The sequence below is a fragment of the Colletes gigas genome, unplaced genomic scaffold (genome assembly GCF_013123115.1).
Source record: "Colletes gigas isolate AHSC1104 unplaced genomic scaffold, ASM1312311v1 Colletes_gigas_Sc00007, whole genome shotgun sequence".
Lineage (NCBI taxonomy): Eukaryota > Metazoa > Arthropoda > Insecta > Hymenoptera > Colletidae > Colletes > Colletes gigas.
The window spans coordinates 216,827-232,285 of record NW_025106636.1 but is presented as its reverse complement, the minus strand read 5'-3'; the positions used below and the strand labels follow the sequence as shown (position 1 = coordinate 232,285).

Here is a 15,459-nt window from a genome sequence, read left to right as displayed (position 1 = left end):
CCAAAGATGTTTCTTTTAACACATTCGCATATTTTATACCTATTCTTGTACCATCAAAATTCGTGAAGAAACCTAGAGATATTTCATGTTCAATTCTGAATATTTTATGCATCATTTTATTAATTGAAATACTTCATCTTTAATCATCTTAAGCTTAAGCTACATCAAGAACTAAATCTAAAATTTTCATTTCAGGTTTTATTTATATTTTTTTCATCGATATAAAGTTAATTTATCTAAAGAGACAAGCTAATCTTCCTATCAAACGTTATAAACTTGTAAATTTTCCATTTTTTCGCTTTAAAAACAGGTTCAATACCAACATAAATTATCTAACTTTAAGAAAATTGATTTTTTGATTTTTTTGTATTCAGATGAATGTGCCATATAGGTTATGTCGTTGAAAAGACCAATGAAATTCTATTTTAATTAATAAATAATAAAAAGAATCGACATAAAAAATTGTTTTTTGTTACTTTCTTCACACATAATGACTTTCCCAGAGGATTTCTTATCAATTAAAGAAAATTAAATAAATCGTGCCTTATACTTTTCAAACTAAAGCTAAATAATTCTGTCTCTATTATTTCCTATTACAGAATATGTGTAAATAAACAAATAAATAGGAAAAGAGTTTGATCGTAAAGAATTCGAACTACGGTTTACAATTCGCTAATCAGTGTAATCGATATTACTTCTGTCCATAATCGTCTCCCCTAGAATTTTCCCCCCTAATTAATTTTACTGACTTTTCTGGAAAATAAATATCAATATTTAAATAGTGACTACTTCAATCTTAAATACATATGAACGAAAATTCGATTCATCTGGTAGCACATACGGTTACTCTTAAAATTGAGCTCCTGTATTGGTAGTGAAAATTGGCGGGAGAATGGATTAAATCATTTAGCGAAAGAAAAATAAAATAACGTTAAATATTGGTTTATATTTAACTGAAAATGTAAAATTACTGGTTTTTCCAACGCAAAATTGAGCATACATATTTACATTTAGGCTACAAGTTCGTCGTTGATGTACTCAATTGTGCCAAATCTGGCCACACACTCGGAGTTCGTCCTGTATCATTGCACGCTCGACACGCCCTCTTTTTCTTCTCCTCCAATGGGTACTCAACCGACGGCACTTTCCATTGGGTCCGGGTTTTCTACTTACCCGCTGCATCACTTGGCCCCTCTCATCATCGTTGCTAAGGGCCCTGCATCCTAACCCCTTTGTCCGTTTCTACTGATACTGTCTGATAACAATGTATGTATATCACTTTTATATATAAAAGAACGTTATTTTTAACTGCATGCACGCGATCTATGGCTTGGGTATTTTAAAAATGCAAGCGGAAGATATGAAACAAATCGTGTCGTTTATTTTATCTATTTCTTTCTTACAACCGAGTATAAATAATAAGAAAAAAATTAATATACAATATTTAGCAAATTATATTAAGAAATTCTGTTTGTAGATTGTGTTTGGAAAGAGGTCTTCACCGGTTGCTGCTCGCGCTTCGTTACACTTTTTGACGAAGCATTCGTCGAGATTGCTGAAACAATAACGATGTCGTAAGGGTTTGGACTAACTTCGTAAAAAGAAGATGTACAACAATCTTAAGACTTGTAAACGTACGTTGAAATTCAGGTTGTATATTGACTATGTTTCCGATACTTTCCCTGGACGAAGCAACGACGATTCCGCGACTAGTACTCTTCGGCAGACAGTCCATCGAATTTTTAGTACTGAGACATTGGCTCGATGTCGGTGTTTGATTAAATATTGGAGCAGCGGGCAGCTCTATATTTTTAGCAGCTAAGAGTTTTTTAATATAAGCTTCTGCCTCCACGTGATGAATCGTAAATTCTGCAATATCTTGCAAAACGATAGAATTTTGTTCTTGAATTTCACGCAGTTCCATCTCTTTCTGCGGTTAACACAATTATTATCCAAGTATGTATATTAAATATACTATACATACGATTACTATGAAATATTTAGTAGTCGACAAACCTCCTGTATCAATACTGTTTTATCACCTGTGGTTGCAAATATTTGTTGAATATCTTTTTGAGCGCACCTCAAACTTTTATCAGCCCTTGATACTTTCCCCTTCTGATCTTGGATTTGTTGTTTCAGCTCGAGTAAATATTGATATTTATTCTTTTTCCGTTCTTCAGCCTCGTCTATCTCTTTAAGGATTTCGGCATATTCGTTTTGCAGTTTCTGTCACAGCCATTTAATTATAAAAAGAATAACGATACAACAAAAATCAAATTTATTACGAGATACCTGTAAATTGTCCGTTAGGCGTTGTACTTCTCCTTGTTTTTCTTTTAAACTTTCCTTCGCGTTCTGTAGCTGTTGGTCCAATTCCTTATGTTCTTCTAATTCGTCTTTATTTTGCTCGTCGGCGTTTAAGGTTGCCTTATATTTGTCGTTGCAGACATTTATCATTCGTAGTGTATTTTCCATCGCTTGTATTTCCTGTTCCGCTTTCCTGATCGTTTCGTCCAATTTATCGCCTTGCTCTTGTAAGAGGTATTTTTCTTGTGCATTCTGAAGCTTCAAATTGATTGTATTCACCGGTGTACCGTCAGGATTCGTTCCTAATACAGCTACGCCATTATCGTATCTTGTCTGCAATTGCTTTATTCGTATCTTTCTTTCGGCAATAACGTTCTTTAATTCCGAGCATTCGTTCGTAGCGATTCGTTTCTGCGCAATCAGCGATTCCCTTTGTATCGCTATTTCCGCTTTACGTTTTTGTATTGCCTAAACAATCATAGCACAATTATTCTAATAGTATATTACTATTCCAAAACGCATTAAAACATTACAAATTCTGGTAATAGAAATTTTAATATGAACATACTAATTGTCAGATTCTAAAAACAAAACGCAACCACACTCTACCACGCTACATTGTTTACTGTTCATTTCAGTCCCCTCTCCCACGCGCATGCTCAGTAGACGCAAGCCTCGAAACATAGGGACCAAGAGGCCTAGCACAATCGATCGTGGATTGATCTATCTATTTCTCGCGCTAATTATTGCTTATTTTTATTAGACATGTTCCATTAAAAACTTACAGCTTCCAATTCGAGTCGATATCTTTTCAAGTCGTAAACATTATTCCCAAAGTTCGATATCATTTTTTCCATCTGCGACACCTTCAGTCGCAGTATACTTTCCTCCACCTGTTTCTCTTCGTAACGCGTTTGGGCAGATTTTAATCGTTTCTCTCCCGCGTCCATGAGCAGAACAAGATCTTGCCTTTTATTTCTCAAATAGTTTAATTGATCATTGTCGTTCGATATACTGGTTGACAGTTTTCTCATGTCGTACTGCGGAATAAAAAAACATGTTTAACTTATACAGGGTGACCTCTGGGAAAAATTTTAATGGGAGATTCTAGGGGCCAAAATAATACTAACTATTTTGGCCTCTAGAATCTCTCATTAAAATTCATAAAAGATCGACATACTTCTAAACTCGCTATCTGTTTTTGCAACAACTTTGAAACCTCTGTCTTCTCGTTCAATGTGCTCTGCAGTTCCTCGATTCTTTTTTGTTTCTTTTCCGCTTCGGACTTATCGTGCTCGTTCCCCTTCAATCTGTCCAATTTCATTTCCGACTTTTGCAATTCGAACTCCACTTGGTACGATACTTCTTTCCTCTCGTCTAAATCCTTTTCATTCTTGGCGTACAATTTATCAAAATGCTCGGACTTTTTCGACTCGTTCTCGTGCTGCGTCTTTAAAATTTTACTCTCGTTTTCCAGCTGTTTAATCTGATTCGTTATACGTAAATTTGCAGTTTGCAATCGGTTAACTTCCTTGATCGTTGCAACTTTTTTCTTCTCTTGTTCCTAAAAATTACATCGACGTGCAATAAACGTATAAAATTATAAAAATTTTTTTTTTAGATTTTTATAAATACCTCGATTATATTTTCCAGCTCCTTCGCCTTTTCCTCGACATTTAACTTTTGACTGTCGACAACTTGCAACTTTGCATTTAAATCGATTACTTGTTCGTTCAATTTCTCTATCTTTGCGTTCTTATTTTTTATTTCCACCTCTTTTCGTTTTATGTCAGCCTGGACTTGTTCCACGCGTTGCGTCAATTCTTTTACAACGTTCTTTTGTATAACGAGCTGGAATTTAAAAATTAAAATATTACAAATTAAATACTTCATTTATTCCTTCTGTTTCCTTTTGTACCTGGTTTTCGTACGTATTAAACGTCTCTTTCAATTTGGATTCTTCTTCTTTCATATTGAAAAGGTCCTTCTCTAATATCGTGATCGACTGTTCGATTTGTTTGTTATTTTCGTTTTGCTCCTTTAAAAAATTTTCCGATTCCTCGAGCGTATTTTTCTTATCCTCTACGATCTCTTGCAACGTTTCGGTTTCCTGTACAAAATAATTTCTAATCGTTTAAACCTTATTTAGCAAAATAGTAGTAGAATTATGAAGAAATAAATAACAATAAAAGAAATAATATTTTAATTTTTAATCGTACTCGAAGAACATTTTTAATATCGTCGTTCCTCTGTTGCAACATAATTACGCTCTCCTTCCATTGATTGAACATTTGTCTGTACTCTGTTAATACTTGCTCGTACAATTTCGTCGTTCGATCGAGAATAATCTCCATCTCTCGTCCCTCGTTATTTCTCTTAATAATCGCATCGCGATATAACTGCAATTCCGTACTGAGTTTCTGCCTTCTTAGCTCCAGTTCCTTGTATCGCAAGAAACCAGACAAATTAGCTAGTAACTCGACCCTTAAATAATCGATATATATCATTTTCCATTCTGTATACCTTGTATTCTTTCGCATCCTCTTTCATGTATTGTTCTATCAGTTGATTATTGTCCTCGTTTCGATTCAACGTTTCCTCCCATTCTCGTAGACTCTTTTCGTCGTACTCGACCGTCTTCTTCGACAATTCTATCTTTCTCGTTACTTTTTCCAATTCTTTCGTAATGTTCGACACTGTCTCGTTAACTTGCTTGCATTCCTTTTCAAATTCTCGTGCCTCCTGGCGCAGGCTCGACTCGGTGTTGCAGCTCAGTCGGTAATGATGATTCTCGTTCTCCAATTGCATCGAATGCGTGTTTAAAAGTTTCTGATTCATATCGTGTTCTATGGTTAAGTTATTAATACGGGTTTTCATCATATTTAGTCTTTCTTCCGTAGATACAAGTCTCGCGCTCAAACTTTTCTTCAATTTCATTTTTCTTTCGATCTGTCCATAACAATTTATACGTTACAATCTGTTTCTAGTTTTTTTACGACACTGATTTACTTGTACCACAGACGAGGTATACGAATAGATCGTTCACCTTGTGGACTTTCGTGGCCCAATCTGACTGCCATATCGACCTGAAAATTCTATGGTGATTTTAGCGTCCTCTTCTCATGGATAACGGTCAGTTGAGAAACTTGTGGCGGCTAATATCGCAGGCGTAGCAAACGTCATCTAGTTAAGTTCCTAGTTTTAGTTAGTTTAAGTAAATTTTCAAACGACTATGACACCTACAATAGCGAATACATTTTTTGGCGAAATTAAAATATTTCAAATCGTTCTGGAAAAATTATTTTCGGTTGTGAGGATCGATTGCAATCATTTTTGGTGAATAGACATACCCCCGAAATCCTACCCACTTTCGAGAAAAAAATTCGAGAAGGTGTGAAATTTTTCGACAAAATTAAAAAATTTCAAATCGTTCTGGAAAAATTATTTTCAGTTGCGGGGGTCAATTGCAATCATTTTTGGTGAATAGGCATACCCCCGAAATCCTACTCACTTTCGAGAAAAAAATTCGAGTAGGTGCCTAAATTTTTTGACAAAATTGAAAAGTTTCGAATCACTCTGGAAAAATTATTTTCGATCGCAGGGGTCAATTGCAATCATTTTTGATGAATACACATACCTCCGAATTTCTACGTACTTTCGAGAAAAAAATTCTTTAGTGAAAAGAAGTTCTTTACCGCTCCAGAGCCCCATAGAAATGGACCGAAAAAATGCATTGGATGTAAGGTCTACTCGCATATACCTCGTCTGTGCTTGTACGTTCGAACGTGCAATAGTTTACTATGATGATAATAAAAAGGAAACAAAAGCATGCATGTAAATCCATAAGAAAGACTGATGGATGCAAAGTAAATGAAATAATTGTGATACAAATGAATGTTACTTCTTCCTCTAATCGTCTGTTCTCCTCGTTCGCCACCGGTATTCGAAATCCATCTTCCCACCCTAGCACACTTAAAACTGTCTCTATGTTATTATTTATGGCCATGTTCGACTCCTACTTTTTCGTCGAAGGATTTTTTGAAAGATAAATCAGTACATTACGGTGTATCTGAAGGAAACGTTTGTATCTCGCCGTCATGGCAACCGTACATATCGACATGAATCATACCGAAATTTGCATTCATTTTATTACAATTATTCCCACATGTCATTTCATTTTCCTCCTCTACAATGTAGGCTTACATTAATTTACATAATAATGATACATATAGTATTAGTAATGACTTAATAATCTAATCCAGCATGGTCTAAAGCAGTACACATTGAAAGGCCTAATTTCATATATTAGGAGTGGGTGGATATGGATAATTAGGAATAAAAATGTATAGTATACTCTTATGACAAACTTTTTATTAATGTTCTGTTACTTAAATTCTGTGATAATAATAAAAATATATATGAATAATATACAGTGTAATTTATTGAATGCCCTTTATTAACACATATCTAAAAAAATATAAAAACAGATTGACGTGTTTGCTCCATTGGACAACCAAGTGTTTGAAGACCCAAGTGTCCCACTTCCACGCCAAGTGTGGAAGACACCGGTAACCCGTGTTTGGCACTGCAACACGTATTCCTAGTCTCTACGTTTCTTTGAGTAAATACACGGTTTCACAACACATCAACCATAATACACATTAACTTGAGACTATATGTACTTCAGTCTAATTAATAAACAGTGTCTAAAGCTACATAAAGTGACTGAATTCTTGCCCAGTTGTCCGTTTACTTTGTCCATGATCCTCCTTGTCTACAAGCAGAGGTGCCAGAAAAGCATCGACGGTGCCCTACGCACACATGCCAGATCACGCGTACCTGTGCTCGTGGAGTTTCGGCAAGTCGACAAAGGCAAACTGACACATGCCCTCTTTCTCGATTCTCCGAAGCTGCCCGAAGTAATTTCGGACCATCTCGTGGGAGTCGAGAGAGGAAGGCTCACATTTGCCTTCTCGTTCTTGAACAACTGACATTCGACCTCACGTCACGTTTGCCTTTGTCGACTTTCCGAAACTCCACGAGCTCACGTACGCGTATCTGGCATGTGTGCGTGTGCACCCGGCGGTGCTTTTCTGGCATCTCTGTCTACAAGTTAAAGAAATCGTGACCCATCGGTGGTACACGATTTGCACTGCCATCTACGGCGAAACGCCCAAGTTTGTCGTGGAATAGTTCCTTACTTTCAACGCTAGATGGCGCTCATTTACCGACCTCTGGCCCCCTGGTGTTAAAACGCCCAAGTTTGTCGTGGAATAGTTCGTTTCGTCAACGCTAGATGGCTTTCTCGACAAGCTTGGGCGTTTTAGCACCAGGGGGCTTGAGGTCGGAAAAATGAGCTCCATCTAGCGTTGAAAGCAAGAACTATTCCGCGACAAACTTGGGCGTTTTGTGGTAGATGGCGTCTTGATTTATATAGATATAGAGTGAATTAGGTAGAGTAATGCCCGTTTAATGGTCCGCGATCGGGATAACGGGCATCGATGGAGACAGCGCGGTCACTTAAGTGGACAAAAGTATCGCTCTTCGGGTCTCTTCTCGCAGCAACCTCCACGTGGTGAGACCTGGTAATCGGTGATGAACACCGAGCTAATGGCTGCGAATTCATGAATTTACATTCATTCAAACACGATTAAAAGCATAAGCTTCCTTTGTACATTTCTTGCAAGGAAACCATAAAACATTTTCGACGGACGTTCCGTTCGCTTGTTCGTTCCCCTATCGAGAATGGGCGGAAATTTTTTAAATAGAACATAATAAAAATTCTAGTCTAGACTGTCTAAAAAAAAAAATGGATCCCTACAATTCGTTGTTACTAAAGACGAAGAGCCTTCAGGGTATCTTACGATATACCTTGTCATCGACTTTCCTCCCGGTTGACACGCGTTAATATTTTCGAAAGCCACCGTATCCCACTGCATCGTCGAAAACGATCGCTATTCTTCACAATTCGTTATACTTGCACGGTTCGACTCATTAGTATTTCCATCGAGCGAGCGTCTATTATGTTCCAATGTTTGTATTCCCACTTTTATTCCGATCATCCCAGTGGGTCTCAACGCTACGGGGATAATGTTATCCGAGCATCAGCATCGAATCGCGACGACGACGTTCGCCTTAAATTTGCCGAAAATTGTCGGTTCAACCCCGTTCAAACGACCCACATGAAATCACGAAACAGCAATTGCAACCGTGGTCAATGAATAATATAAGCAGAGATCCCGGGTACGGGATCTACGCTTTCTCGGGACTATCTCTATAGCCTTGCCCTTCCACGAACTGAGAGCCTCTGTCGGAACACCTGAATACTTAATAAATGGATAAAATTAACATTAATAACGACTGTCTGTGACCGATCCACATCTTATCCGACGACCAACGCGTTCGACAGTCGTGTCTGACACATGCCCTAGGAGAGTTTCTCGAAGAAGGTGGATCCTCGACGATCCTCTACCTTCTTCTCGGCCGCGACGAGCTATTTAACCGACGCGTGATCGATCGTACAACATGGATTCGGAGGAATACGCCAACAAATTGTCGAGGAAAGAGGTAACCGCTGCTCATTTTCAACCCCCTCATCGACCAGCGCGAGAAGAATTTCTTACCAAAACCGAGATCGCTTCAGGGAGAAAGTTACATTTTCTTTTCTCTTTTCGATCAGACACGCGTAACATGTACATTGAAAGATGCACGAACAACGAATACCTTCACCAAATGTTCCCAAGTGTTCGCATATTGTACAGCAAGGAGCAAAACTGATCATGCATACGTCAATTTAACAAAACTAATTTTCTATTCGATATTTGCTGCACGTGGAATACAAAAGAAACAAAATGCAACAACTTTGAAGCCTCTGTCTAATAATGGTATTGCAAATGTTAAATTCGTTTTGAAAAGCCAGAAAATTGCAGATAATACTAAGTATTTTGTCTTGGAAATATCGAATAAAAAATTATTTTTGTTAAAATGTTTTGCTCGTTACTGTATTTGGCAACCGCGAGGCTACGGGATTCCCCTCAAATGTAATTATCTATCTTTCGTTTAACTGGACAATTTGCTATGCAAGATGATTCTTACGATTAGCAGATTTAACCCTTTGCACTCCTATGTCGAGTACGACTCGTCGTCAGTTATTATCTCAGGAGCTCCCTTTCCAAGTTCAAAACCAAAGAGATATCGTACACTTAGAAATTACAAAATACTACAATAGCGTAAATAAAACAGATATTCAATTGAATTTGTTTGCACCTCTGTTTGTTCAAATTGCTTTGTTTTCTGTTGGGAGCTGCTGGTAGCAAAATTGAAATATAATTCGGAGCGCAAAGGGTTAATGATGAGTACTAGGGTCTTTTGTTCTTACGATGAACGTAATAAAAAAAGGAGTGACACGGTGTTTTTCAGTCGGAAAACGATAGCAATAACGAGGACTGCGCGCACTCGCCGATACTGTTGGATTTAGACAAAAACTCTAAGCAACAGCAAGAGGTGCTGAGCCAGGAAGAAAGTTCTCCGTCCAAGTTACCGGCGGTCAACCAGTACTTGCAGGATCAATTAGTCAGAAATGGATCAGGTATATTTATCTCGTTAGAAACAATGTTACTCTAAAAGGATAAGACGAAACAACGACTTCGCTATCAAGTATAAAACTGAAAGCATCAGAAATTAATATTAGGTGGGGGGAAAAGAAATCCATTGTTCCCACGTTTGTTTCACGACTTTATTTTACATGGTTCGGATTGTGCAACTTGGACAAAATATGCACCGTTTTATTTTATAATTTGTTGCCATTCGATTTCGTTCCGTTTGGCGAACTCGAACATCGAGCTTCTTTTTTTCAATCCAGCTTTACGCAAATGGTTTAAGACTGTTTTCTGGTCGATCTCTAGCTCTTGGACGGTGTTACGACTGCTAACACGTCGCTCTGCTTCGATCACTTCGACATTGGCTGCGACAGTGTACCTGGACCATAAACGCCATTCGCAATTTCAGCTGACTGGCTTGCATTTTCGCCTTCGTCGAAGCAAAATTGTTAAATGTACCGAATTTTCTCTGTTTAGGCTTCTATGAGTCGACCAGGCTTATGAACACGGGCAAAAGTTAGAGTTTCGTTGATAGAACAAAGTGTCATAACATTATGTACAATAAGTACCTGGAATTTGTAAATAAAACTCAAATTGCTTACTTAATCATTCAAATTAGGCCCCATCAGAAGCAATGCACATACGCCAACGCTTCTCCCAGTCTTCAAAACACTTTTTAAACGCTGAAGAAGGTAGCGCCTTCTGCGAATTTTCTTTTATGGCCTCTATCGACTCAAAACGCCATCCTCGAAGGAGTAATTTGAGTTTAAGAAATAAGAAGAAGCCAGATATGGCCCCCTCTGACTTTCTCTTATTTCCAAAACTCAAATTACCCCTTCGAGGAAGGCGTTTTGAGTCGACAGAGGCCATAAAAGAAAATTCACAGAAGGAGCACAAGGCGCTACCTTCTTCAGCGTTTAAGAAGTGTTTTGAAGACTGGGAGAAACGTTGGCGCATGCGCATTGCTCCTGATGGCGACAAAATAAATTTCGATGATCAAGCAAGCAATTTGAGTTTTATTTACAAATTCCAGATACTTATTTTATATAATGTACGCGAATTACGAGTTTATTTAAGAGACCAAGACTCGCTGAACAGATCTGATATGCACATTTTACGGAATATTTATTTACAGAGAATTTAGAAATAATTTGCCGACAATCCATAAGGAGAACGTGGCAAGATGGGAGCTACGAGGATCGCCAGGAAAATAGCGATCGAGTGTTTGTGATCCGAGTCCCCGAACCGGAAGTAATTAATACTCATCCGCATTTAGAAATACTTCACGAAACCAACATTAAGTCGGTACAACGGGAAGCATCGCAAACGGAAAAAGGTGCGGAAAAAAATAAAAAAATACAAAATTTCACGTTCTGTAGTATACCGATACGAATCGTGTCACCGATCGCGAGAGACGGAGTGGGGAATTGCAATTCACAGAGTATTTGTTACGCATCCGACGACGATTACAGGTAGCGATCCTCCGTTTTCGAATTCTCAGCTCTCGATGGTCTTAAGATCACGAAAAATCGGATTACTTGATAAACTATGAAGACTCTCTTGTGGCAGCACAGTACCCAATCACATACCCCTAACGTCCCGCAATTCTTAACATAGTCGCTGATAACCTTTGCACTTGATGCGACTTTAAACTTTCAATTAAAAAAAAAAATCCCACAAAAGAGAAGAATTACTTAGAGAATCCTTTGGGAGCCGTTGCAGTTCGTAGAACAGTGCGAGAAAATTGGACCGGAATAATTGAAGAGATAGAAAAGAAGAATCTGAATTTTCTTCTTTCTTATAAATCGCTCTTAATTCTTCTCTGAATCGATCTATATATATATTCGATCATTTACAACCGATACTATTGTATGCAATTACCAAGACTGTTACACCGAACACCGAATTGATTACAATTATATTAGTATATAAATCTAAATCGCTGTCTCGTTATTTACAACCTACAACGTTTTCTCAACACTAGAACTACCAAAGTCAAAATTACCCATTCATAATTTCAAACAAAACTTGTAAAAAATTTATCGTAATTTTCTATAAGAGAATATATAAACACTTATTTCCATCGCACTATATATATTTATTCGCGTGTCTGTCGTTTCAATTTCTTTTGGTGGTTCTAGCGTTGACGAATCGAAAAAAACATTGGATATTATTTTTCAGATGAAAATAACATCACCTTCGATGTTCTAATCGAGTCGGTGGTTGGTTTTCAGATTACAAGAAATCGGCCTGCGATCGAGAACGGACGAGAATGCGGGACATGAATCGCGCGTACGAGCTTCTACGATCGAATCTGCCGATCTGCAAACGGCCCGGGAAGAAACTGTCCAAGATCGAATCGCTGAGGCACGCGATCACCTACATACGATATTTGCAGAGTCTTTTGGAGCCGCAATATAGCTACGTACCGAACGTACCCGAGAGAAGCTGTTACGCTAGCAGCGCGCCAGTCACGACGACCACGTCCTTCGATGCCCAGCACCCTACTCGATGGGAATCGTTCGCTTATTACCGTTACGATTATCACACTCCGTGCGTTGCTACTTCGCCGTCGACGTTATCCTCGCCTGTTCACTCTTTGGTACCATCCGAGCATAACGATCGACAATTCTTGTACGAGACACGACCTTAGTGATTATTAATTACGTATCTAGTTTCCACTGGTCAATTCTAGTCCCTGTTTACGACTCTAATCGCGTGAATCAAAGTGCAATCGAAACATTGGCTCCTGTTACAGTGGCGCCCTCATGAATGACTCAATGGGATTTAACGGGAGATTCTAAAAGCTAAAATAATACGAAAATCAAGGATACTAATTTGTTAATTGAGGCATCGTATCGAGAGATTCTAGAGGCTAAAATAATACGAAAATCGAGGATACTAATTTGTTAATTGAGGCATCGTTACAAAGTTATGGGAACATTTCCCGCCATACAGTATATTTTCGGTAAAGAATTTTTTTTCTCGAAAGCGCTTAGGATTTCGGGGGTATGTCTATTGACCAGAAATTATTGCAATTGTCCCCTGCGACTAAAAATAATTTTTTTATAACGATTTGAAAATTTTTTATTTCGCCGAAAAATTTCACATCTTCTCGAATTTTTTTCTCGAAAGTGCGTAGGATTTCGGGGGTACGTCTATTGACCAAAAATGGTTGCAATTGACTCCCGTAAACGAAAATAATTTTTCCGTGAATGATTTGAAATTTTTTAAATTAATTTTTTAACGAAGCCTCAACAAATTGATATTCTTCATTTTCGTCTTATTCCGGGCCTCTAGACTCTCCCATTAAAATTTTTTCCCAGGCATGCTCGACGTTAGAAGTCGCTTGGCTTCTAAGAATTGTTGGAAATAACTCTGGTCACTTATGTGGGCAAAAATCCGGTCACTTATGTGGACGCTACTGTATTTTTTAAACACAAATTGAAACTCGACTTTCTCTGATCATTTTTTGTAAACTTTTGCATTTTATAGTGGACAGCCTTTCAACGCGATTTACAATTTTAGCAAACTGTTAAATATAATTTCTTTTTCTGTTATTTTCTATTCCAGTGTACATAAATAAATAGAAAGTTGGGCAGCTTGATTGATAAAGAATACAAACTATTGTTTACAATTTGTGGACCAGTTTTGATAGGACATTGATAGTTCTGGGCTGTGTCTCGTGCTGTTGTAAAGTTTATTAACACTTGTACGTAAATTTCAGACTAACATAGTATGTATATTTTACTTTCCTTAACCTTTTCAAATAATATTATAAATGTACAGATTCAATCTTCGTCGAAATGTAAAAGTACAACATAGAGTACAAAATAACATAATTATTATTACATTTATCTATATATCTCCTTATACATATTATAATATACATGTATATATTTTTAGACATATAGTATTATTAATATCAAGCTATCAAAGGATACAATCAAACATATATTTGTAATAAAAATTTGTGAAAACAACCAAATGAAGCTTACTCTTCAGCCGTGTGTACTTTCGAAGAAAATTTATTTGTCATGGGGTTAGTAAATTCGTTTAATGGATATACACGATAATCTTTTATAAGCAATATAGACGTATAGATTGTATATTGACATTTCAAGATATGTAATAACAGACGAAATATATGGAAGAATAATTTACAGAATTGTTTTTGTACATCTACGTTTTTAAAGAACGGTCATCCGACATGATGTAAACACGAAGCAACAAGGACAATGAAACGTATTTTATATAGAAACGAAAGCAAGCTCACGCAAGCGCTCGAACGAGCCCTCTAGTGGCGAGTACGGTAAGTAACACCACAGATATTTTTAACGCAACGACTAAGAGAAGTATCGTCTCCAATAATTATTTATTAATAATTAGTTTGAATGAAAATCTTTGGAAAGAGGTTGACAAACGAGACTAGAAAGAGAGAGAGAGAGGGTTAGAAATATTCCTAGGCGCCAACATTCCGAGTGGAATGTGAGCCGCCACAAATGTGGAACTCGTGAAAATGCGCCTTAAAGGCAGGAGAAACTTACAGAAGAATGGCATGAAGTATGATACATTTGTGAAACAAGCAATTGAAACCGACATTTCTCGCCTCTTCGTGTCTATACTTCTCTGTCGGAACTCGTTAAATATTTCCCATTAATTTCGAATCGAAGTAAACACTATTTTCAATAATATGTCTTTCTTGCAAAGTTTCTTTAACAATCTGATCCCAGTTGTGAAAGCAGACGACGAGGAGCTGGTTGATCCTCAGAAAGTTCTTCGTGTAAGTAAAAATAGTTATGTAATATTCTCATTGGTAATAAATCAAAATTTGTTTTTACAAAATTCTACATAGATATTAGCATTCCATTGTTAAAATTAATATTATATTCTTTTCTTAAATACAAAGATATGAACGAGGAAAAATTTGAAGAATGTAGCTTACCCGGTTTCTTATTATCATTTAGAAAGCTCATTTATTACTGTAAATGTTTGTTGTAATTCGAACGATTTATAATTTTAAATTCGATACAAATTATCGTTTAGAAGTATAAATTTTAAGTATAAATAGTTAAGTAATAATACAAATTATAGCAAAGTTAATTATTTCGAACTAACCAGTTATGTTTATGGAAAATTTATAACATTTTTTCCAATATATAATTATTATAAATAATTATTTTTTTACAGGAACAATGTGCCATAAAAGCTAAATGCCATACTATGAAAGAAAAACTTGACACATGTAACGACCGTGTCAATTCGAGGACTGAAACGCAAGAAACATGTCTCGAAGAATTAATCGATTATGTAGAATGCGTAGATCACTGTGTCGCGGAAACGCTTTTTAGCAAGCTCAAATAAGATCATACTTTCATTAAACGTGGGTGATCTATATTAAGAGGTGTCATAAATTAATTTCATGCATTATAGATGTACAATTAACATTAGGAATAAACGATAATTTATCAATTAGTATTAATTTCCGTCAACTTTCCTTCATTTTTATCTGTATTTAAAATTTAATAACTATAAATTTAACAAATTTTCA

At 36.8% G+C, this 15,459-nt stretch overlaps 3 protein-coding genes across 3 annotated transcripts; 2 read left to right on the top strand and 1 right to left on the bottom strand.

The window, feature by feature from the left end:
- Positions 1–1,382: 1,382 nt before the first annotated feature.
- Positions 1,383–6,526, bottom strand: LOC122396180 (coiled-coil domain-containing protein 39). The gene is made up of 11 exons (XM_043394350.1): positions 6,212–6,526; positions 4,834–5,259; positions 4,530–4,751; positions 4,229–4,420; positions 3,946–4,161; positions 3,491–3,874; positions 3,096–3,350; positions 2,296–2,778; positions 2,017–2,229; positions 1,639–1,930; positions 1,383–1,555 (listed from the first exon to the last, which is right to left on the bottom strand). Exons 1-11 carry the CDS (start codon positions 6,314–6,316, stop codon positions 1,458–1,460), a joined length of 2,886 nt encoding a protein of 961 aa, XP_043250285.1. The 5' UTR covers positions 6,317–6,526; the 3' UTR covers positions 1,383–1,457.
- A 2,072-nt stretch (positions 6,527–8,598) lies between these two features.
- LOC122396299 lies at positions 8,599–12,793 on the top strand. Its single transcript, XM_043394569.1, has 4 exons — positions 8,599–8,877; positions 9,730–9,898; positions 11,044–11,244; positions 12,143–12,793. Exons 1-4 carry the CDS (start codon positions 8,836–8,838, stop codon positions 12,559–12,561), a joined length of 831 nt encoding a protein of 276 aa, XP_043250504.1. The 5' UTR covers positions 8,599–8,835; the 3' UTR covers positions 12,562–12,793.
- A 1,655-nt stretch (positions 12,794–14,448) lies between these two features.
- LOC122396327 (cytochrome b-c1 complex subunit 6, mitochondrial-like) lies at positions 14,449–15,371 on the top strand. Its single transcript, XM_043394620.1, has 2 exons — positions 14,449–14,691; positions 15,099–15,371. The coding sequence occupies exons 1-2, from the start codon at positions 14,602–14,604 to the stop codon at positions 15,270–15,272; spliced, it is 264 nt and encodes an 87-aa protein (XP_043250555.1). The 5' UTR covers positions 14,449–14,601; the 3' UTR covers positions 15,273–15,371.
- Positions 15,372–15,459: the final 88 nt, after the last annotated feature.

Bases quoted from the DNA above. Each gene is read 5' to 3' on its own strand.
- LOC122396299 (XM_043394569.1), top strand. From the start codon at position 8,836: ATGGATTCGGAGGAATACGCCAACAAATTGTCGAGGAAAGAG. The intron at 9,899-11,043 runs GTATATTTATCT...ATTTATTTACAG, and splicing joins ATTAGTCAGAAATGGATCAG to AGAATTTAGAAATAATTTGC. The intron at 11,245-12,142 runs GTGCGGAAAAAA...GTTGGTTTTCAG, and splicing joins AGCATCGCAAACGGAAAAAG to ATTACAAGAAATCGGCCTGC.
- LOC122396180 (XM_043394350.1), bottom strand. From the start codon at position 6,316: ATGGCCATAAATAATAACATAGAGACAGTTTTAAGTGTGCTAGGGTGG. The intron at 2,779-3,095 runs GTAAGTTTTTAA...ATGATTGTTTAG, and splicing joins ATCGACTCGAATTGGAAGCT to GCAATACAAAAACGTAAAGC. The intron at 1,556-1,638 runs GTACGTTTACAA...TTATTGTTTCAG, and splicing joins TATACAACCTGAATTTCAAC to CAATCTCGACGAATGCTTCG.
- LOC122396327 (XM_043394620.1), top strand. From the start codon at position 14,602: ATGTCTTTCTTGCAAAGTTTCTTTAACAATCTGATCCCAGTTGTGAAA. The intron at 14,692-15,098 runs GTAAGTAAAAAT...ATTTTTTTACAG, and splicing joins ATCCTCAGAAAGTTCTTCGT to GAACAATGTGCCATAAAAGC.